Here is a 23,038-nt window from a genome sequence, read left to right as displayed (position 1 = left end):
CTGGCAAAAAATAGGATTTGGTTTTATTAATAACCGTTGGGGTTCTCTCTCTATATAAAGCACTGAGGTCGTCTTGTCCTCTTCACCACCTGAGACGGAGAAAAAAAAAAAAAGTAAAGAGAGAGCGTTCGTTCTAATGTCGACGGGGAACGAATCTGAAGATACAGATAGTGAGAGAGCGTTGTTACGGAGACTAGGGTAAGCATTAAAGGCATGTTTGTTCTGCCTGAACGAATCTGAAGATACAGAGAGCGTTGTTACGGTGACCTAACTAGGGTTAACATACAAATCAGAGGTATTTCTTTTTCTTTTCTTTTCTTCTTCTTCTTCTTCTTCTTCTTCTTCTTCTAAATCTATGAATCAGTTTGATTTGATTTTGATTAACTGAGTTAATTAGGGTTTGATTCGGAAACGTGTTGAGTTAAAAAGTTTGTATTTTTTTGATTGATTTGTTTACTAAACTAACGACAATTCATTCTTTCGTTGGCAATCTGATGATGATTCTACTGATGGATGCTTTCTGGTCTTTTTGATAGTCCCCCGACTCATTCAACACGGTCTCCCTTGTCTTCGTCCCCTCTTCAAGTTCCGCTCCAACAGACAACAGAGTAAGTTAACAAATCCGTTTAAAGTTTGTTTTTTTTTTCTCATTCATTGTTACGATTTAGATCGGAATGAGACTGATATGTTGGTTTTTTGCTTCCTTCACAGAATGAGGGGTGATGCAGCAACAACAACGATGGGATGGGAAATTAATATCCCTTTTTCTTAATCTCCCTGTAAGTGAACTCAAATTCCTTTTTACTGTTTTTTTTCTTAACCTGTTTGAAGGTAATCCTTAATTCAGATGTGGAGGTTATTGAATTATGATGTAGCTTGTGTGATAAAGTTATCGCAGAACCGTGGACAACACACTTATTATGCCCTGTGTAAGTTATCATTCCCCACCGATACTTGAATTTGCTTCTTCTTTCATTACTACTTACTCGTTTGATTTTTTAACGTCTGCCTTGTTACATATGGTTTTTAGTTTCAGGCCTCCTGTGGATCATCCCAAAAACCAGTTGGAGATGTTACATGTCCTCCCTCCTAAAGGTGAAACCTTTCTTTTGTCTCCCCACAGACAGAGTGAGTTAAAATCTGCTTAAAGTTTGGTTTTTTTTCTTGATCATTGTTATGGTTTAGATCTAGGGGACTAATATTTTGGTTTTGTTTTCTTTGTTGTTTGTTGTTCCTATTCTAGATTGGAGAATATGTTATCTTCGTCGAATTGGGGATGAGATGCACTATATGACGCAGCAGTAACAACAACCAGTTTGAAGTTAAATCTTTTATTCAGATGTGGAGGTTATTTGACAAACACACTTATGCCCCTGTAAGTAATTCTCCTAATACGTGAATTGCATCTTCTTTCACTTCTCGTTTGATTCTTTTAATGTCTCTTTCCATTTTTCTTTCAGGCCATGTGGATCATCCCAAAACCAGTTGGAGTTGTCACATGTCCTCCAAAAGGTGAAACTTTCTGTCTCGAATCTCCACACGCAGAGTGAGTTAAAATCTGCTTAATGTTTGGTTTTTTTTGGTCATTGTTACGATTTAGATCGGAAGGAGACTGATATTTTTTTTTTTGGTTGAATCTCTAGATGGTTCACTTTCTTCATTGAATCGGGGATGATGCACTTTATGACACAGCAACAACAAGGATGGAATGGAAATTTAATATCCTTTTTCGTAATCTCATGTAAGTAAGTGATCTCAAATTCCTTTCCTTTTACTCTTTTTTTCTTATCCTGTTTGAAGTTAATCCTTAATTCAGATGTGTGTGGAGTTACTGACTACCAGCTTGTGTAACGTCATCATAGAGCCGTGGACAAACACACTTATCTTCTGTAAGTGAATTCTCCTGCTACTTGAATTGCATCTTCTTTCATTACTCGTTTGAAGTGTAATGCACTCTTTTCTTGTTTTTGTTTTTGTTCCATTTACAATTTTAGGGTTTAATTGAAGTGTCTCTCTATTGAAGTGTTCATATGGTCTTAGTCTTGATGGTCAACTAAGTCAACGGTGCTCTTCTAAATCGAGACATGTATGTATGAAGCCAGAACTTAGAAGAGATTGTGTCTAATACATGTTCACCTTCTTGCTTCCTCAGCCAGCAATCCCAGCTCCTCTCTTTCTCCCTCCTCCACGGTTTGCCTTCCAACTCTGCTTCTTCTTTTCTTTTCGTTTTGATCTCTGTTAGGTGATTTTTGTACGAATGATTTTTATTTATCTTCTTTGTGATGTTCTGTGTTGTGTAGCTCAGACGAGACCTATGGAGTTTGGTGAAACCGAAGACTGCTTTTGGAGTTGTGATGTTCTGTTGTTGTGATGTTTGATGAGAGTCATGCCTGGAACCAATTCAAAGCTGCCACTGATCTCTTAGCCAAGAAAAATGATTGACCTCCATTGAAAACTAACAAGGTCTGTTTCTCTAAATTTTCTTCTGTTCTTCTTTTCTTATGGATCGTCCGACAATGTATGATCTGTTTTGGCATGTCTCTTTCTGGTAGGTGCATCTTGCTAGTGGAAGATACATAACACAAGGAGCCAAGTGAATGTTTGTTCTGTTGATTTGTGGACTCGAGGAAGGAGGCTTCTTGCAGAGCCAAACTCAAAAGGCCAAACTCAAAGAGCAATCCCAGCTTCTATCTTTCTCCTCCACGGTTTGCCTTCCAACTTTGCTTCTTCTTTTTCTTTTCTTTTCATATTGATCTCTGTTAGGTGGTTTTGTAAGATTAATTTTTATTTGTCTTCTTTGTGATGTTCTGTGTTGTGTAGCTGAGACGAGACCTATGGATTTTGGTGTAACCGAAGACTGTTGTTGGCCATGGAAGATACACATTCTCAAGGAGCCAATCGAGATGTTTGTTCTGTTAACTGGTGGATTCCAGGAGGCTTCTTGCAGATCAAATTAGTGGCCAAGGTTCCATTTTTTCTCTCTGTTTCTTTTTGGCCGTTGGCTTGGAAGCATTTATCTTGACTGAAGTTTACTATGTTCCAGGTTGTACATGATCATGAGCTAGTGAAGTTGTGATGGCTGCAGGAGGAGTATCTGAGCTATGCTTTGCTAAACCAGGTCTTAAAGAGAAAGCAAAGACAACCAAACCCTAGAAGACCTCTTCCTATACAATTAAACTTGGTACTATCTGATCTCACTCTCTCTATCTCTTTCCGTCCTTCTTCTTCTTGTTTGCAAATTCTCATCTTTTTCTGTTTTTTGACCATGGATTTTATTTAGGTGATATTATATTTCCATGGATGTTTGATGAGATTCATGCCTTGAAGCCATTCAAAGTTGCCGCTGATATCTTGGCCAAGAAAGATGATTGACCTTCATTGGATGATAGTTGCTACATTGAAAACTAAAAAGGTCTGTTTCTCTTACTCTAAATCTTCATATGTTTTCTTTTTCTTATGGATCCGACAATGTTCCATCTGTTTTGACATGTCTCTTTCTGGTAGGTTTGTGTTGGTCTTGGAAGATACATCACGCAAGGAGCCAAGGGAAGAGGTTTGTTCTGTTGACTGCTGGGCTCGAGGAAAGAGGCTGCTTACAGAGCCAAACTCAAAGGCTAAGGTTTGATTTTTTTTTCTCTGTTATCTATCTTACAGGTTTTTATTTTTCGAATTCTCACGCAATTTCTCAGCAATTTCAGGTCCGTGAATAGAGTTCCTTGTACTCAAAGCTGAAGTCAACGGTGCTCTTCTCCATCGAGACATGTATGTATGAAGCCAGAACTTAGGAGAGATTGTGTCTGCTACATGTTCACCTTCTTGCTTCCTCAGCCAGCAATCCCAGCTCCTCTCTTTCTCCCTCCTCCACGGTTTGCCTTCCAACTTTGCTTCTTCTTTTCTTTTCGTTTTGATCTCTGTTATGTGATTTTTGTAAGATTAATTTTTTTTTGTCTTCTTTGTGATGTTCTGTGTTGTGTAGCTCAGACGAGACCAATGGAGTTTGGTGAAACCAAAGACTATTGTTGGCCATTGAAGATACACATATCACAAGGACCCAAGTGAATAGCTAGCCCAGATGTTTCTTCTGTTGAATGGTGGATGATTCGAGGAGGCTGCTTGCTTGCAGATCAAACTCAATGACCAAGGTTCCATTTTTCTCTCTCTGTTTCTTTTTGGTTAACCATTTATCTTGACTGAAGTTTTGCTTATCATTGCTATGTTGCAGATTTTATATGATGATAAGCTAGTGAAGTTGTGATGGCTGCAGGAGAAGTATCTGAACCCTTGTATCAGAGCGTGTTGTTGGCTTGTTGCTTCTCTAGGATAAAGAATATGCTTTCTTCACAGAATGAGGGATGATGCGTGCACACTATGACGCAGCAACAACAAAGATGGAATGTAATATTAATATCCTTTTTCTTAATCTCTGTAAGTGATCTCAAATTCCTTTCCTTTTACTGTTCTGTCTTTACCTGTTTGAAGTGAATCCTTTATTCAGATGTGGAGGTTGTTGAATATGATGCAGCTTGTGTGGTAAAAGTTATCGCAGAAACGTGGACAACACAATTTTTCCTGTAAGTATAATTCCCGAATCGCATCTTCTTTCACTACTCGTTGTCTCGTTTGATTTTTTTAACATAGGTCTTGTTACATATGGTGCTACTTTCAGGCCTTGTGGATCATCATCCCAAACCCAGTTGGAGAGGTTGGTTACATGTCCTCCTAAAGGTAATGTAACATGTTCACTATTCTAATGAAAGTTTCAAACTTTGATATACTTTATAGGATAATTTTAATTAACTAATCAGCATGTGTTCTTATTTTTATAGTTTGGATAAACTGAGTTTGGAATGTTTCTTGAAGGTGTGTGTGGAGCCTGGAAGGAGCTGAATGGCTACCAACTCTCGTGTTAGCTAAATCGTTCCAAAAAGTAAATGTATCAGTCCTATCTCCCTCAATCCAGCTTCTCTCTTTCTCCTCCATGGTTTGCCTTCCAACTTTGCTTCTTCTTTTTTTTTCGATTTGATCTCTGTTGGGTGGTTTTGTCATATTGATTTTTTTTTGTCTTCTTTGTGATGTTTTGTGTTGTGTAGCTGATACGAGACCTATGGGAGTTTGGTAAAACCAAGACTATTGTTGGCCATGGAAGATACACATATCAGAAGGACCCGAGTGATATTTCCATGGATGTTTGATGAGAGTCATGCCTTGAAGCCATTCAAAGCTGACGCTGATCTCGTGGCCAAGGAAGATGATTGACCTCCATTATATGATAGTTGCTACATTGAAAACTAACAAGGTCTGTTTTCTGAAATCTTCATCTGTTTTTCTTTTCTTATGGATCCAACAATTTTCGATCTGTTTTCACATGCCTCTTTCTGATAGGTGCTTGTTGGCCATGTAAGATACTGAAGGACCGAAGTGAAGATCTCAGATGTTTGGTCTGTTGATTGGTGGACTCGAGGAGGCTGCTTGCGGTGCCAAACTCAAAGGTCAAGGTTCCATTTTTATTCTCTGTTTCCTGTTTTACAGGTTTTTATTATAGCTTTCGAGATCTCTGTGTGTCGAAGGTAGATGGAATCTTTTGGGTGGTGCTTTACTTGCTGCTGGATTATATTTGTGTAAACATACCTACTTGTCATTTCTCATCTTTAACCTCACTAGTATTTTCAGAGTTTTATGTGTTTTGTTATCTGCAGATTGTATTGTTACAGGAGGCGTCCTTCAATATTGGCGAATCTGCAGAGAATGGTGATACTGATTCAGGATGCTAACACAAAGGCGACAACAAATTATCAGACTTCTAATTTTGGTAACATACTAAGACTCTTTTCAAAATTTGGTTACGTCTTTACGTTGAACGACATAAGAGGTTTCTCACCATGGCAAAAAAACTGCAGGATAGAAAGCAAAATCATCAAGTCATCGAAATTGACTATCGCAAGCAAGGTTTCCTATTCCCAATTACCGGCCAGATTTGGATGACAAGCGACCACAACAATGGGAGGCACAACTTATACTTGTAGTTTAATGAATATGTAACGCATCTCATCGTGCAGGTGGTACTTCCTTTGAGTTTGCAAAAAAGGGTTCCTGCAGGAACACCTTGATAGACAACAGCTAAGCTCAGAGAAGGCTAATGAAGGTGTAGCTGATTCTCAACCTCCTAAACAGATTGAAGAACTTCCGGATGAAAGGTTTGATGCGTTTATTGATGGTTCTCTTATGGAGAATGTACTTAAGAGGAGAAGTATGCGCATGCGCAATATGCTGAGAGCCTGGCAGGTAATACTGAAACACCTTTACCTCGTTCCTCTTATCTTTTCATCAAAGGTTTTTTTACTAATGAAATAGTTTATTGGTTAAATAATAGGAATCCCCTGAGGGAAGGACGGTGCTGGAATTCCGGAGATCTTTACTAAGGACAAAGAAAGACTTCTTCAAGCTATTGCTCAGAACCAGGCAAAGGTACATATTTTATATATCTAATGAATGTTTAGGTTTCTGCAAATCGAGTATCATAATTGCTTATCCCCCTTGCTTCTTGGTTGCAGATTTCTTAATTTTAGTGTTAAAGGAGCGTCCAGATCTGAGATTGATTCTCATGAGTGCCACTTTAAATGCTGAACTCTTTTTCTAATTATTGTGGAGGGGCACCTACCATTCACATTCCTGTTGAGGTACTTAGATAATTCCACATTTTACTAATCTATGTTTTTATTGGTGAAGTATGTTTGTAGTTGAATTGACGAGAGAATCTTTCAACTTTAGCCCTCCTTAGCTTTTAGTTCAGTCTTTCATCATCTTGTTTTTATTGGACCTAGATAAGCTAAGTAATTTTTCTTGGTATTGAGTGTTTGGATTTGTGAAACTTGAAAAAAAAAATCTGCTTAATGTTAATCGTTTATTCAGATGTGGAGGTTATTTGACAAACACACTTATGCCCCTGTTAAGTAATTTTCCTAATACTTGAATTACATCTTCTTTCACTACTCGTTTGATTCGTTTAATGTCTCTTTCCATTTATCTTTCAGGTCATGTAGATCATCCCAGAACCAGTTGGAGTTGTCACATTTCCTCCAAAAGGTGAAACTTTCTGTCTCCAATCTCTTATAGTTTGGTTTTTTTGGGGTCATTATTACAATTTAGATCGGAAAGAGACTGATATTTTGGGTTTTTTTTCTTTGTTGTTTGTTGTTGCTTCTCTAGAATGCAGAATATGCTTTCTTCACAGCATGAGGGATGATGCACACTATACGACGCAGCAACGACAATGATGGAATAGAAATTTAATATCCTTTTTCTTAATCTTCTCTAAGTAAGTGATTTCAAAATCCATCATTTTCTTTACTGTCTTTTTTCATTTAACCTGTTTAAAGTTGATCCTTAATTCAGATGTGGAGTTATTAACAACCAGCTTGTGTAACGTTATCACAGAACTGTGGACAAACACACTTATCCCCTGTAAGTATATAATTTCCGATACTTGAATTGCAGTTTCTTTCACTACTCGTTTGATTTTGTAACGTACGTCTTCTTGTTACATGTGGTTTACCATGTTTCTTTCAGCCCCCTGTGGATCATCCCAAAACCAGTTGGAGTTGTCATAATTCCTTCAAAAGGTGAAACTTTTTTTCTCCAATCTCCACAGACAGATTGAATTAAAATCTGCTTAAAGTTTTTAATTTTATTTAGTCATTCTATGATTCACCTGAAAATGTATTTGTATCCTGCAGCTAAAGAGAATGCGTCTGTGGTCCCCGAGACTGACCCCAACACATTGAACTAGTCCCTGAAGGTGGTTGATGCATTTGCTTGTATTACATTTTTTCATTGGTCATTTTGTCTAACTGGTTTTAAGACATTTTAATTTTGCCAATGTAACACAGAGAAAAATTGGTGGAGCTTTGGGGACAAGAGTGATTATCCCTTCAATTATGGTGTTATATATGTCAAAAGGAAAGTAGGAGCTTGTTCATATGTTGATGATCCAGTTGGGTGTCAGTCACTGCTTTCACGAGCAATGCATAAGGTTGTATACTCCATCATATACTCTCAACTCAGATAAATTAATTTTCAGTCATAAGAAAGAACTGTTTCTGATACAGGTTTGTATGCTTTTTTGGTCATGCAGGTTTTGGTTTAAGAACTCTAGGGGAATCTAATATGCTAGCTAATAATAGTCATAGAGAGGTGGATTATGATAGTGTCGATCACTTGACACTTGGTCAGCACTTTCTCATCGGATCCAAGCCTAATAACCTTTGCACAGTTGTGCTGTGACAAATCTTGGAATAACAAGTAAATACTGTTTTATTGTACTTCTGTTTGGACATTAAAAGAGTTCGGTAGTTTTTGTATCAATTTATAGAAGCCTTGAATTCTCACAAATTCATTTATGCAGATCTGATTCTGATTTCAAGGAGTTCTGTCTGCAAGTGTTGTTTGACTGTATAAGCAAGGATAGACCAGCCCTTTTGCAGGTGATAGCTACTTAAGGCTACCTAACCCTATGGTTTAATGGTTATTAATACTGTGTGGAACATTCTTGTTGTAGTTTAATTGGCATGTGTATACTACTAATCTTGAGTATATGTCACATGATTCTTATAGCTTTATTTATACTTGTATACAACCATTGGTTCAATGGCTGATCTGCTTGTTAAAAGCGATATCAACGTGTATGATTCACTTTCCATCTCAAGTCGCAAAGACGGAACTGAAAAATACTATTGATATTTACAATTTTGTAACCTGCTTTGCTGTTCTATCTTTGGATATAATAGTATGATCTCAGGTTGCCCTTGCCTACAACGAGGCGGTATCGAGTGGAAGATTGACATCTTCAAGTGGCTTTGTACAATCGGGGATGATGCACTATATGACGCAGCAACAACAACGATGGAATGGAAACTACTGTAGTATCCTTTTTTCTATATCTCTGTAAGTGATCTCAAAGTTTTGATTTTTTATTTCATTGTTAGATCGGAAGGAAACTGAGTTTTTTGGTCGTTGTTGCTTCTTCTCTAGAATGGAGAATATGCATTCTTCATAGAATCAGGGATGAGATGTACTATATGACGCAGCAACGATGGAATGACAACATAATATCCTTTTTCTTGATCTCAAATTCCTTTTCTTATTTTTTTTTGAAAACCTCTGTGAAGTTAATCCTTTATCCTTTATTCAGATGTGGAGACTATTGAAAATGATGTAGCTTCTACAATGTTATTATAGAACCGTGGACAACACACTTATGCCCTGTAAGCAATACCTAATACCTTAATGGCATCTTCTTTCGTTTGAGTTTTTTAAGTCTCCAATCTCCCATCTGAAACTAATGAAACATGTTTACTCTTCCAACAATTCATAGGCAACAATCGCGTTGGCGATATGATTCTACTGATGGTGTTTGATAGTCTCGACTTAATACGGCTTCCTTGTCTACAGAGTAAGTTGAATGTGCTTAATGTTATGAATTTTTTTTTTAATGTTACTGAGATGGCCAAATTGTTTATGTGATTGGTTGGAGCTCAAAATCCAACAAAAATTTCACTGTTTCCCGTGACAGGAACTAGCAAGTTTCAAGTTTTGTTATACTCAATAGGAAAGTTTTAATTAACTAACAATGTGTTTTTTTTTTTATAGTTTGGAATGTTTCTTGAAGAGGTACGTGTGGAGCCTGGAAGGAAGTGAATGGGTACCGATGTTCTCCAAAAGCTGAAACCTTTTTGTCTCCAATCACCATCTGAAACTAATGAACCTGCACTCGTTTCTTGAGTAAACACTTACCTACTTATCATTTTCTCATCTTTAATCTCACCAGTACATTCAAAGCTTTAAAGTGTTTTGCTATGTTTGTATTGTTCCAGGAGGCTTCCTCCAACATTGGCGCATCTATACAGAATGGAGATATTGATTCAGGATGCTAACGCAAAGGCGACAGCAAGTATCAGACTTCGAAATTTGGTAATAGACTTGAATTTTTTTTTTTAAGTTTTTATATGTCCTTACATGGAACCACAAAAGAGGTTTCTCACAATGGCAAACAACTGCAGGATCGAAAGTAGAAACATTATATATTTAAAAATGAAGATACGGCGAAGCCAATACATATTTCACTTCATCTGCTAAACAAAACAACTAAAAAAATGTATCAAAAACATGGATTATCAATTTACTTTATTTTATTTTTGGTTTTGTAATAAGCTTTTATAGTTTATATATATATACTAATGTACGTAAACATGATAATTAAAAGTCAATGTAAGAAAATTTTGAAAACATCACAATATTGTTGGAGAAGGATAAAAGTACACTACAATTTCTTATATTTGCTACATGCCTACATCTAAATAATTGAAAAGATTATTTCGATTACAACAAAAGGAATCTTAAAAGAATAATATCTTAGACTATTCACAAATCAAAGCAAAGATTTATATTCTATCTGATCATATTACGATTTAATTCCATAAATTAACATTAGCACAATATAATTTTGGGATTCAACAGAATATCAATTTTGGTTAAGATATTTTTTCATATATTTCTTTTGGTGAAAAGATAGCTTTCCATCGTGCCAACTTTCCTTTCTTTGGCACAAATTAGTAATCAAAAACCTAAATAAAATGTGGATATATATATACTCCACATACAGCATAGAAAATGACACGAATCCAAAGAGATTTATCACAAGAAAAATGAACAGTCTCCTCTTACTCTCGATTTTCTTTTTAAAGATGGAAACTCTGCCGTCTTCCAATATCATCGATTTTCTTTCTAAAGATGGAAACTCTGCCGTCTTCCAATATCAATGGGTAACGCTACCGCCTTCAAGTATATGAACGGGAAGGTCCGCACTGATAAGTTTTATGGGTTTTTATATTCTTTTGTTCATCTTTGTACCTTATAATAAAATTAAATAAAAAAAGATGAACTAATTTTCTATTGATAACAATCGTTTCACTGATTTGGGTCAGTTTGATATGATGACTAGTTATGTAAAGTATCTGAAATATTTAAGAAAATGTAGGGACTAAAAACAAGTGATCACAATTTCAATGGTGATCACTTGTATCCTACTTAGACAAGTGATCACAATTTCAATGGTGTAAGTGTAACTATCGCATGTATTTCTTCTCGACATATTTCTTCTACACGTAACTATAGTGTCATTTAAGAGACAAAACAATAGTATAAGGGTTACTAACATAAAATTCCGAAACTTTAGGGGCTTTAATGTATTTGAACAATAAATGGAGTTTTTATCATCTTATATATCGCCACGTGGCACAAAATACTCTCAAGGAGCTTACTTGCCTCTCTCTCTCTCTTTGAGCTTGTCTGACTCTGTAATGGCTACTTGGAGTGGTTTCAATGTCTCTTCTTCTCCGTCGCTTAGGCTTCGCTCTTACTCCATCGCAAACGCCACTCAGCTTCCGTTTCTCTCCCCTCTTTGCCGGCGTCGGTTACTGGCAGAACGCTTCGGTCTCGGAACCATCGTTGTTTTGCGCCGAGACCTCTCAGTTTCTCCGCCGCGTGCGGCGGGGATGGAAGCTCGCATCTCAGGGAAAAGAGAACCCATGGTGCCTCCATATAACGTTTTGATCACTGGCTCAACGAAAGGTTTCATCTTTCCTTCTCAATTTACTCGGCTGTGGTTCATCTTCACGAATTCGTTTAATTCTGGAAGGGAAAACACACACAAAAAAAAAAAAATCATATCTTTTATAATTCAGAAGGGGAAAAAAATATATTATATAGAGTTCACGGAACTGTAATCATCTCATTGTGAGTTGTGTTTGGTTGTAATGTTGTTCAGGTATAGGATATGCATTAGCTAGAGAGTTTTTGAAAGCAGGCGACAATGTTGTGATTTGCTCTAGATCAGGTAAGAATCAAAGTCCTCATTGTTGTCTTTGAAGACCTTTTCTAGACTTCTTGTGTCATTCAAACAAGTATTTTCTTTTGTTGTTGTTGTTATGATTGTTCCTATCCCTGCAGCTGAACGAGTTGAGTCTGCTCTTCAGAGTCTAAAGGAAGACTTTGGGGAGCATGTGTGGGTACCGCCTTCTTTTACTGTTCTTGTTCGATTTTCTACTTCTTCTAAAGTTTTTGCTAAATGATAATATTATCATGAAATGTAATGCTTAGACTATTTTTCTTAGTAGGGAACTAAGTGTGATGTTAGGGAAGGCAAGGATGTGAGGGAACTAGTAGCTTATTGTCAACAGAATCTGAAATACATTGACATTTGGGTACTTATTCTCGTTCTTTTCTCTTTCGGTTTATACTTTCAACCATGATGAGAATCCCATTTTCAGAAGTAGTCATACAACATTTTCATTAAGAGTGTTGTACACATATATGTGTCTGCGTCATTGTCTTAATACTGTCTTGTGATGATGCAGATAAATAATGCGGGATCTAATGCCTACAGCTTTAAACCTTTGGCAGAGGCCTCGGATGAGGATCTTATGTAATCCCTCGTTTATAAGCTTGATCCCTTTCTTCGTTAGTTTCTCTATTTGGTTTCTCATTAACTAATATCAATTCTTTATGAAGCGAGGTTGTGAAGACCAACACCCTTGGTCTGATGTTATGTTGCCGAGAGGTAGTGGTTTGACGTTAAAGAGATATATTCAGCGTACTATTATACCAGTGGATTGACTGACATGTGTTCGGTGATTAATAGGCAATGAATATGATGTTGACTCAATCTCGAGGTGGTCATATCTTCAATATTGATGGAGCTGGTTCAGATGGGAAACCAACACCCAGGTTTCCTAGTTTCATCCACCATACTTGGAAATTCATTGAAATTTCCTGAGTTAGAAGATCTGTCTTAGGCCCTCTTGTATGTAATATCTAATAGTATTTTTTTGACTAAAACGTTTGACAGGTTTGCTGCATATGGCGCAACTAAACGAAGTGTTGTTCACTTGACAAAGTCATTACAGGTATGCCAAAGTAAAAAAACTGTGTGTTGAATTCCTCTGTTTTTTATTTCACTTCTCCTTATATGACTTCTCTAGTTGTTTCCGTCTTTTATAGGCAGAGTTGCAGATGCAAGATGTTAAAAATGTGGTGGTGCACAATCTGTCGGTATGTATTCAAAATATAATGTGGTCATGTTTTAATTCAAGATCTAAGCATGGTCATAGTTGTAATGTGTTTCGCTGGATTATTGTTACAGCCTGGAATGGTCACAACTGATCTACTCATGTCAGGAGCAACAACAAAACAAGTTAGATGACTTTTACTGAAAAAACAATATTTGGATTCAGTTACAAGATATATATATTTCTAATTTTTCTCTTGGCAGGCCAAGTTCTTCATTAATGTGTTGGCAGAGCCAGCCGAAGTGGTAAGAAACCAAAAACATTATTTTTGTTTAGAGCATAATAATCTCTGTAAACTTTAGTCGCATGATTCATGATTTTTGTGATTAATTACACATGCTTTTTGCAGGTGGCTGAGTACGTTGTCCCGAACATAAGGGCAATACCGGCTAGCGGATCGATGAAGCCGACTTACATTCGTTTCCTAACCGGAATCAAAGCCTACACCAAAATATTCTCAGTTAAGACCGATAGAAGTAGTCGCATATATAAAAGTAGATCAAAGGTTGTCTGCAAATACTCACTTAAACCATTTTGTTTTTTTCCTTGTCAACTTTGGGGATTTTTGTTTCAGAGAGTTGCATTGGGAGCAAGGAAGAACAGGTATGTGACTGAAGACTAGGTATCAAACTAAGAATAAGAGATGTATTGTGGTTTCCCTGTTTCTTGAATCATGGTTAACTGTTGAAACCCGGATACTCACTGACCTCTACACTTTGTTAATTACACTTCAAAAAATGCATACTATTGTGTGCATTTGTTTTTAAGTTAATTTGTAAATAAGCTACAAGATTCTTAGTTAATGATTAACAATTGAAACATGGATATCATGGCGCGCATCACCGCTCGTTTACAGCTTACAAGTCTAGTATGAACCACTCAGGGAGAAATAACGCAAATGCTACATGGTACGCCGCGAATAAAGGACTGTACTTGTCGTCTAACCGTGTATCGGAGACTCAAAAACATGTCAGTCCATATACTTTTTACATTAGGTCGTATATTTGAATGAATAAAGAAATTTATGTTTCAGGATCAGAGGAAAAGTACACTAATTTCCTACATCTAAATAATTGAAAAGATAAGTTCAATTACAATAAAAGGAATAATATCTTAAACAATTCACAAATCATAAACAAAGATTTATATTCTGTCTGTAACGATTTGATTCCACAAATTAACATTAGCACAACAGAAATTTGGGATCAACAATTTATCAAATTTGATTATGATATTTTCCATATATCGTGTAAACTTTCCTTTGTTTGGCACAAATTAATAATCGAAAACCTAAAGAAAATGTGAGTATATATACTCCTCCACATACAATATAGAAAAAGACATGAATCCAAAGAGATTCAAATCTATATATCTCCTAAAATTATCACAATAAAGATGAACTGTCGCCTCTTCATACTCTCGATCGTTATAAGCCTATGCATTTGCTTAAGCAACATGTTGGTGTCAGGAAAAGACATAGTCGTGGTAAGCAATCAACTAAAACACAACAAATTCCTCAAAGTTCATTGTCGCTCAAAAAACGACAATCTTGGAGTACATTATCTTTTTATCGGCGAGTCCTACAATTTCACTTTTCATGATAACTTATGGGGATCGACTCTTTTCTGGTGTGACCTGTATCAAGGTCCCCATTTTAAGCACCACCAGCCTATTTTGGCGTATGAGTATTTGAGGAAGGAATATGATATCACCTCAAATAAGTGGGTAGCTAAAGAAAATGGGATTTATCTTTCTCAAGATGGAAAGGATGCCGTCTTCAAATATGAATGGGATGGTCCTTAATAAGTTTTAGAGGTGTTGTATTCCTTTGTTCATCTTGGTTGGTACCTAATAATAAAATAAAATAAAGATGAATTAATTTTTGTCCAAAAAAAAAAAGGATGAATTAATTTTTTTATTAATAAACAATCGTCTCATTGATTTGGGTCTATATTATGTGATGAGTAGTTATATAAAGTATCTGAAATATTTAAGAAAATTTAGGTCTATATTATATGATGAGTAGTTATATAAAGTTATCAAAGAACCGTGGACAACACAGTTATGCCCTGTAAGTAAAACCTAATACCTGAATGGCATCTTCTTTCGTTTGATTTTTTTTTTTTAAGTATACGATCTCCATCTGAAACTAATGAAACATGTTTACTCTTCCAAGTTCCAACAATTCATTGGCAAAAATCTCGTTGGCGATATGATTCTACTGATGGTCTTTGATACTCTCGACTTAATACGGCTTCCTTGACTACAGAGCGAGTTGAATGTGCTTAATGTTATGAATTTTTTCTTTTCAATGTTACTGAGATGGCCAAATTGTTTATGTGATTGGTTGGAGCTCAAAGTCCAACAAAAATTTCACTGTTTCCCGTCACAGGAACTAGCAAGTTTCAAGTTTTGTTATACTCTATAGGAAAGTTTTAATTAACTAACAATGTGTGTGTGTGTGTGTTTTTTTATATAGTTTGGAATGTTTCTTGAAGAGGTACGTGTGGAGCCTGGAAGGAGGTGAATGGGTACCGATGTCCTCTAAAAGCTGAAACCTTTTTGTCTGCAATCTCCATCTGAAACTAATGAACCTGCACTCGTTTCTTTACTTCTGTATATCTGTTCATGAATCGTTGCTAAAGTATGGCCAAACTGAAGTGTGCAAGTGAAAAGACATATCTCTTTTCTTAGTTCCAGAATTTATATAAAAACAATGTTTACGTATACATGATAATTAAAAGTCAATGTGAGAAAATATTGAAAACATGATTTTAGAAGCATAAAATAATTTCAGAGGAAAAGTACACTACAATTTCTTATATTTGCTACATCTAAATAATTGAAAAGATTATTTCGATTACAATAAAAGGAATGATATCTTAAACGATTCACAAATCAAAACAAATATTTCTATCTGATCGTATTACGATTTAATTTCATAAATTAACATTAGCACAATATAATTTTGGGATTCAACGGTATTATATCAATTTTGGTTAAGGTATTTTTTTCATATATTTTTTTTGGTGAAAAGATATTTTTCCATATATCGTGCCGACTTTCCTTTCTTTGGCACAAATTAATAATCAAAAACCTAAATTAAATGTGAATATATATACTCCACATTAGGCCTACTCCCCATATAGTATAGGAAACGATAAGAATCCAAAGAGATTAAAATCTACATATCTCCTAAATTTATCGTAAGAAAAATGAAAAGTCTTCTCGTACTCTCGATTTTTATAGGCCTAAGCATTGGCTTAAGCAACATGTTGGTGTCAGCAAAAACCAGAGTCGTGATAAGCAATCAACTGGAACACAACAAACTCCTCAAAGTTCATTGTCGCTCAAAAGACGACAATCTTGGCGAACATATTCTTAAAATCGGCGAGGAGTATGAGTTCAGGTTTGATGATAACGCATTTGCAACGACTCTTTTCTGGTGTCGAATGGAGCAAGGTCCTCATTATAAGCACTATCGGCCTTTTGTGGCGTATAAGACTTCGTGGAGCGAAGCTGCACACCCTACGAGTAGGTGGATAGCTACAGAACATGGAATTTTTCTTTCTCAAGATGGAAATTCTGCCGTCTACCAATATCAATGGGAAACGCTACCGCCTTCAATTATATGAATGGGAAGGTCCGCACTGATAAGTATTAGGGGGGTCTTTGTATTCTTTTGTATATCTTTGTACCTTATAATAAAATTAAATAAAAAGATGAATTAATTTCCTCCAAGATGTTTTTGGTTGCTTTTCCTTTCCCATTATGTTCTCTCGGTCCTGGATACATATTTAGCACAAATCGTATGAAACAAACATATGTGCATAGAGATCAATAGAATGCGTCTATTATTTTATTTGAATAATTAGAAAAATTTCAAGTTCATAGTTCTGATGTGTTTCGCTGGGTTATTGTTACAGCCTGGAATGGTCACAACTGAACTGCTCATGTCAGGAGCAACAACAAAACAAGTTAGGTGACTTCTACAGAAAATAAAAACAATAAGGAAGAACAGGTATGTGACTGAAGACTGGTATCAAACTAAGAATAAGAATTGTATTGTGGTTTCCCTGTTTCTTGAATCATGGTTAACTATTGAAACCCGGTATCAAACTAAGATCTACACTTTGTTAATTACACTCAAAAAATGCATACTGTTGTGTAAATTTTTTTTAAAGTTAATTTGCAAATAAGCTACAGATTTCTTAGTTAATGATTAACAATTGAAACATGGATATCATGGCGTCTAAATAATTGAAAAGATAATTTCAATTACAATAAAAGGAATACTTAAAGAATTCACAAATCAAAACAAAGATTTATATTCTGTCTATTATGATTTGATTCCATAAATTAACATTAGCACAATAAAGATTTGGTATCAACAGTGTATCAAATTTGATCAAGGTATTTTCCATATATCGCGTCAATTTTCCTTTCCTTGGCACAAATTAATAATCAAAAACCTAAAGAAAATGTGAGTATATATACTCCACATACAATACAGAAAAAGACACAAAAATTCAAAGAGATTTAAATCTATATATATCTCCTAAATTTATCACAAGAAATAGTTATCAAAAAATTATCACAAGAAAGATGAATCGTCTCTTCATACTCTCGATTCTTATAGCCATATGCATTGGCTTAAGCAACATGTTGGTGTCAGCAGGAAGTGACATAGTCTTGGTAAGCAATCAGCTGGAACACAACAAATTCCTCAAAGTTCATTGTCGCTCAAAAGACAACGATCTTGGAGAACATTATCTTTTTATCGGCCAGTCCTACAATTTCACTTTTCATGATAACATCTGGGGAACGACTCTTTTCTGGTGTAACCTGTATCAAGGTCCTCATTTTATGCACCACAAGGCTATTTTGGCGTATTGGTCTGAGTGGAGAGAAGTTGAGAATACCTCGTGTAAGTGGATAGTTAAAGAAAATGGAATTTATCTTTCTCAAGATGGAAACGATCCCGCCTTCAAATATGAATGGAATGGTCCTTACTTATAAGTTTTAGGGTGTTTTTGTATTCTTTTGTTCATCTTTGTACCTTATAATCAAATTAAATAAAGGGATGAATTAATCTTTTATTAATAACAATCGTTTGCATTGATTTGAGTCTATTTGATATGATGAGTATTTATATAAACTATATATCTGAAATACTTACGAAAATTTAAGGACTAAGAACAAACGGTCGAAGAATAACAATCTGAAACTACATCCACATCCGTCGCGCCTCCTCAGATCTCCTCAGTACTGCTCAAAGTATGATTCCCATGTTGGATGGAAATGGTCAATGGTGTTTAATAAACCGGACTTGATATCAAAGTGCATGATGGATTGATGGTCCCCTCCCCTAGGTGCACATTTTACAACCAACATTAGAACCCGCAAAACCGGGTGAAAACCAAAGAACCCCATCAACCCGATTTCCTTGATTTTCAATGTTGAATAAACCGGACTTTATATCAAAGCGTTTAAAATCAATTTACGGTCCAACTTAGTGAAAACAATTAAACCGAATTAGTTTGCAAATTGTGCAACTTTCTCTCTCTGTCTGTCGTCTCTGAGAAGACGAAAGAGAGAGAGAGAGAAAGATCGGAGGATGAGTGCCGAAGATTTCCAAAAGAAGGCTTCCATCGCCGGAGAAATCGAAATCGATATCAAATGTGGCGGTTCCGCCGGCGAGTCTAGTAGTTCCACGGTGGGATCTAGCGTGGCCGCCTCTCAAACCCTGGTTCTGCTTCGGAGTCTGCTGGAGATTCAGCAGCGTCGAGCTCAGGCTTACGCTAAGCTCAAAAGGTTCGGATTGGTTATTTGAAATCTCTCAGACTATTTTTATGCTATTATTAATTTTTTCCGTTGCGGTATTTTTGTTAAAGTTCTATCTCCTTTGATCCCCTTGTCCTCCTCGTGGGTTTCATAAATTTGTTGAATGTTATTGCAATATGTTGGAATTGAGTGTAATAGTGTAAGGAATAAGAATTTGTGTGCATATGTAGACACTGATTCAATGTCTCTCTGTGTACTATTCGTTAATCAGTGGATTCTCAGAGTATGTGGAGTCTGGTGCTGAAGCACTTTATCAGAAGCTGTGCAGTGAGATTACAGCTGAGTTCAGTGAATGTTCCAAACAAGTATGGATCTTGGCTCTTGAGTGTTTTATTTATTTATTTATTTATTCAGAAGAGTTGTAAAACAAACATTCTATGTTAAAAGATTGAGCCTTTGATGATGACAATACTACAATGATGCAGGTGCGAGAAATGGAATCTCTGTTTCTGAAACCAGAATTTGGAAGAGCTGATCTTGCTCAACTGCTCCTCGACATTCAAAGTCAAGAGAAGCAGAAATTGCATCTGGTTTCCATCTCATTTTACTCATCAAATCTCGATTATCTCATATGGTTTTGAACAAAGTTTCAATTTGCAGAACAAAGCTTCCTTTTTTTTTCTTTCGCAGACCGTTACAATACAGGTACTGAAGAAGGCAGGGAGACCGTCAGAACGAATGCTAACACATGAGAACTGCAAGTTCAAGAAGCCGATGCAGCACGAGTGTGTGCATCTTCATGAGATTACTGAAGCTGCAGGAACAGAGGAAGCAGAAGCTGATGCAGAGTTTGATAACGCTTTGAAAGAAGCCATTAGAGGGGTGCAAGACGCTGTGACTAGCATCAATGAGTATTTAGAAGACATTCGGTACGAGATTGAAGCCCTTGAAGCTGAGTAGTTCCAAATCCATCACTTCTTTACCTTTCTACAGAAAACTTGCAGTGTTCTAAATCCATCACTTATTATTAGCTTAAGATATTTAGAAACTGTCAAAGATGTGAAGATGGAATTTGTTTTCCTCAAATTTTATGTTTTGGTATCCGGACAATATGTGGGCTTTTTGTTCATACTAATCTCAATCTATTGACGACGGAGTTGATTATTCTCAGTCTGCCTAGTGGTTACAATATTCAATAGCAAATCCCAAAACTGCATCAAACCAAGTTTACACACTTTGTTGCAAAATCAAACCGAACTATTTTCAGTTCTGGTTTGCTGCATGAATTTCACACACCTGAACAAAATACGAAAACCAAATTACACACAGCTTTTCCCACAACAAATGAATGAGTTATTGGCATTTTTGGGTCAAAATCCATAAAATGTGTTTGTATATTTTTGTATGTGTTATTACAAATAGTCTACAGCAAAAACTTGTCATACGGACAAGATGCTGGTCGCTTTAACCCATTCACCGTACGTCCCAAAGTCCTTGACTCTGCCAAATGAAAAGAACGCAACAAAGGTCAGTTTCTCAAACACCAACACAACAGAATATAGATCATGGGTGTTATTTAAATTACATATGTAGATTGGTGAGATCCATCTCTGGAAACAGGTTGAAATAGAATCGAAGCCCGTCTGGGCTCATGTCTCTACACAGCAAACCTGTTCAAAAAAATGGAACGTAAGCATCATGTTTCTCTACGAGCAGGCTTTGATTGGGGTTGGATTTGGTACCTTTGGTCTCTGCAGTAAGTAGATGTTCCTTAGCCATGGCTGGGGCGATCTTCACTGTCAAAGCTGCATCACTAGCAGTGACTCCGGCTCTCAAAGTTTCAGTTTTGGTCACAAGCATTCTGATTCTACTCATAACCTGAACGGCCACAAAAAATTTTGTCATCAGGTGGTGGATGGATGGAAACAAACGTAAAAAGCACACTGAGAGGGATATCACACATCTATAGCAAGAAAAATGACAACTATCTGAAGAGGAATCAAAGCAGTAATAATGGGATAGAGAATCTTAAATATATGAGATTTAAGAATACCTCCTCATCACTATGGGACTTGTTTTGGATCACCATCACGCCGCTATCAAACTTCCGCAGCATTACTGGACTACCAATCAAAATACATGACAGATCAATATTTCTGCATGATGGCTTCTTATATGGTCAAGTGTTCGAACATGCAAAAGGAATCTAGGAGAAAATATTCGAAATATACATACACATCAAATTTCTCCCAGAGGGTACAAGCTTGCCACAAATCGTCTGGAGAGATCAACTCTGTGCAAAGAAAGATTATCGATTAACAGTCTGAAGTGAACAAACAAGCACTCGGAATCAAAATGGCATAGTATATGAAGCTCCAACCTGTCCCACGAGCACGATTGAAGTGGTAATACATATCAGTTAGGCTGATCATTCCCCCAGCTTGTTCTAATGGGATTCTGACAAAATCTGCCAGCTGCAGGTATGTAAATAAAGATTTCGACCTCAAATTCCAACACATTTTCCAGGGGGATAATATTACAAGCGAAACAGTTGAAGGTTCTCCTATTATGACAGTTATAGATTTTTTCAGAAAAATTGAACAAAGTAATCATATTCCTAACAAATGCCCTTCATACCGATATCCTAGCAGGCCGAAAACATATCTTTCGAAGATATCATGAAAAACTAATCTCTGTTACAAAATAAATTGAAGAGAACCTGGCGGGACAATTCTTGATGGTACAAGGCGCCAGCAGATTCCTTTGTAACTGGAGAGATAATACCAACGCTCAACATCCACTGTTGCATCTCTTCTTTGGAACCCATTTCTTCATCATCAGTTGAACTGTTCTGACTACTAGGAGCAGACAAGAGCTTTTGACGCATTTTTTCTGCCAGACTCACCATCTCTTTAGCCTTACTCTGTAAACCAAATAAAAGTAATATAATTCAGACGCAATTTGACTTGAACAGAAACCAATAATCAAATAAGAATCCTTTCCTTCTACAGACTGAGGGGAATCCTAAAACAGTTGCAGATAAACTCTTCAAGATCACACATTACAAAGAACATTTGGAAAAAGACATGTTCCAGACTTAATCAACTATCAATAAATTTGGTAACTTGATATCAGAATCTCTAAATCGGTAAGATTCTGCAAGAATGATGATAAAAGGCTGAGAAGGAAGAAGGAAGAAGAAGGGCAAATACCATAAGAGCATTCAAATCCTGAAAAGCATCTTGCAAGCTCTTGTCCGTGCTCTCCCACTGTTCTTGCTCTTTCCTCAAAATCCCAGCCAATCCAACCATCCTCACTGTTCCATCGTTTCCATATAAACCTTGCGCAACCGTTGCAGAACCTCCTGAACGAGAAGTCTCAGCCTCGCTCTTATCCTCCTCATCCCACGCCCTGCCTCTCCAACATTCCCAAAATTTCGTCAAAAAGCCATCGAAATCACCTTTCCCCCTGAAGACAATAGTCACCACAACCGAACCCGGATCCGCTTGAAATCGGATTCTCGGCGAATGGAACATAGACTTGATCGATTTCTTATGAGAGAAGATGTGAGTAACGGCGGCGAGAGGAATCGAAGAAGGAACAGCTCCGTTTGATTGAGATGGAATCCATATGAGACGATGAGTGGTTAAGATAAGATTACCGGACTTCAAAGCGGTGAATCGCGGCGGATCATCGTCGGAATCGAAATCGACGGAAGAGAGGAGGAAACACTCGACCTCATTGCGTCGAAGCACTGGTCTACCACTCGTAGTAACCTCTGCGTTCGTAAACAAACCACCGACTCCGATGCTGCTTCCACTAGCCATGGAGACTCAATTCGGAAGCAGATCGATCATACAGCTTCCAACAAATAGATTGGTTGACCAATCAGAGTGCTTGATTCAAAAATTCCAATTACTCCGACGAATTTCCCTGACGACGAGAAAAACCCAGATGCCTGAGATCAGAGATATTCAACGGAAGAAGAACCCAAAACAAGATCGTTTGGTTTACACGTCTAGCGAGAGAACCAACCTTGGTTTAGTAAAATTACCTTTTTAGTCCTCTTTAGTAATTACGATATTAGCTCATACTTTTCAATTTTACTTTTGAGTCCAGATATTGAATAATCC

The 23,038-nt window shown here is 36.7% G+C and overlaps 3 protein-coding genes, 1 long non-coding RNA gene and 1 pseudogene across 30 annotated transcripts; 4 read left to right on the top strand and 1 right to left on the bottom strand.

Annotated features, from left to right (window-relative positions):
- The first annotated feature begins 73 nt into the window (after positions 1-73).
- LOC104708628 (uncharacterized) lies at positions 74-10,283 on the top strand. 22 transcript variants are annotated; one of them, XR_015563424.1, is made up of 35 exons: positions 74-295; positions 537-608; positions 712-779; positions 876-929; positions 1,031-1,128; positions 1,244-1,375; positions 1,461-1,546; positions 1,644-1,741; positions 1,817-1,889; positions 1,995-2,064; positions 2,153-2,190; positions 2,301-2,463; positions 2,553-2,705; positions 2,821-2,965; positions 3,044-3,181; positions 3,281-3,412; positions 3,505-3,619; positions 3,699-3,866; positions 3,982-4,142; positions 4,223-4,425; positions 4,523-4,571; positions 4,667-4,725; positions 4,861-4,981; positions 5,091-5,296; positions 5,383-5,489; positions 5,697-5,809; positions 5,898-6,282; positions 6,371-6,465; positions 6,552-6,677; positions 6,910-6,945; positions 7,032-7,083; positions 7,207-7,315; positions 7,393-7,461; positions 7,567-7,619; positions 7,734-7,795. It is a non-coding gene; the product is annotated as an uncharacterized LOC104708628 (long non-coding RNA). The 22 variants fall into 22 exon arrangements; XR_015563428.1 differs by lacking the exon at positions 6,910-6,945 and having other exon boundaries at positions 1,644-1,719; positions 1,833-1,889; positions 3,977-4,142; XR_015563416.1 differs by lacking the exon at positions 6,910-6,945 and having other exon boundaries at positions 2,024-2,064; positions 3,977-4,142.
- A 957-nt stretch (positions 10,284-11,240) lies between these two features.
- On the top strand, positions 11,241-13,946 carry LOC104708623 (chlorophyll(ide) b reductase NOL, chloroplastic-like). 4 transcript variants are annotated; one of them, XM_087462354.1, is made up of 13 exons: positions 11,241-11,625; positions 11,822-11,890; positions 12,004-12,086; positions 12,171-12,257; positions 12,411-12,478; positions 12,565-12,613; positions 12,695-12,780; positions 12,902-12,959; positions 13,054-13,104; positions 13,196-13,246; positions 13,325-13,366; positions 13,471-13,581; positions 13,696-13,946. In XM_087462354.1, the coding sequence occupies exons 1-13, from the start codon at positions 11,256-11,258 to the stop codon at positions 13,741-13,743; spliced, it is 1,173 nt and encodes a 390-aa protein (XP_087318480.1). In that variant the 5' UTR covers positions 11,241-11,255; the 3' UTR covers positions 13,744-13,946. The 4 variants fall into 4 exon arrangements, 2 of the variants coding, with proteins under 2 accessions (XP_087318480.1, XP_010423519.2); XM_010425217.3 differs by having other exon boundaries at positions 11,287-11,625; positions 12,004-12,062; XR_015564117.1 differs by lacking the exons at positions 12,565-12,613; positions 12,695-12,780; positions 12,902-12,959; ... (3 more) ...; positions 13,471-13,581; positions 13,696-13,946 and having other exon boundaries at positions 12,004-12,058.
- A 3,780-nt stretch (positions 13,947-17,726) lies between these two features.
- On the top strand, positions 17,727-18,140 carry LOC147940550 (S-protein homolog 21 pseudogene; annotated as a pseudogene).
- A 467-nt stretch (positions 18,141-18,607) lies between these two features.
- LOC104708622 (uncharacterized) lies at positions 18,608-20,069 on the top strand. 2 transcript variants are annotated; one of them, XM_010425215.2, is made up of 4 exons: positions 18,608-18,935; positions 19,177-19,270; positions 19,391-19,495; positions 19,596-20,069. In XM_010425215.2, the coding sequence occupies exons 1-4, from the start codon at positions 18,739-18,741 to the stop codon at positions 19,863-19,865; spliced, it is 666 nt and encodes a 221-aa protein (XP_010423517.2). In that variant the 5' UTR covers positions 18,608-18,738; the 3' UTR covers positions 19,866-20,069. The 2 variants fall into 2 exon arrangements, with proteins under 2 accessions (XP_010423517.2, XP_087316884.1); XM_087460758.1 differs by having other exon boundaries at positions 18,630-18,935; positions 19,573-20,069.
- Positions 20,070-20,101: 32 nt separating this feature from the next.
- Positions 20,102-22,948, bottom strand: LOC104708621 (vacuolar protein sorting-associated protein 36). Of its 2 annotated transcripts, none has more exons than XR_015563404.1 (8): positions 22,118-22,937; positions 21,625-21,828; positions 21,286-21,379; positions 21,141-21,198; positions 20,959-21,023; positions 20,648-20,783; positions 20,491-20,575; positions 20,102-20,405 (listed from the first exon to the last, which is right to left on the bottom strand). XR_015563404.1 is itself a non-coding variant. In XM_010425214.2 (8 exons), the coding sequence occupies exons 1-8, from the start codon at positions 22,730-22,732 to the stop codon at positions 20,345-20,347; spliced, it is 1,323 nt and encodes a 440-aa protein (XP_010423516.1). In that variant the 5' UTR covers positions 22,733-22,948; the 3' UTR covers positions 20,102-20,344. The 2 variants fall into 2 exon arrangements, 1 of the variants encoding a protein (XP_010423516.1); XM_010425214.2 differs by having other exon boundaries at positions 20,959-21,028; positions 22,118-22,948.
- Positions 22,949-23,038: the final 90 nt, after the last annotated feature.

The sequence above is a fragment of the Camelina sativa genome, chromosome 8, assembly GCF_030686135.1.
Source record: "Camelina sativa cultivar CO46 ecotype springtype chromosome 8, ASM3068613v1".
NCBI classification, from domain to species: domain Eukaryota; kingdom Viridiplantae; phylum Streptophyta; class Magnoliopsida; order Brassicales; family Brassicaceae; genus Camelina; species Camelina sativa.
The sequence above is the reverse complement of the archived record's forward strand: the minus strand, read 5'-3'. Positions and strand labels throughout refer to the sequence as shown.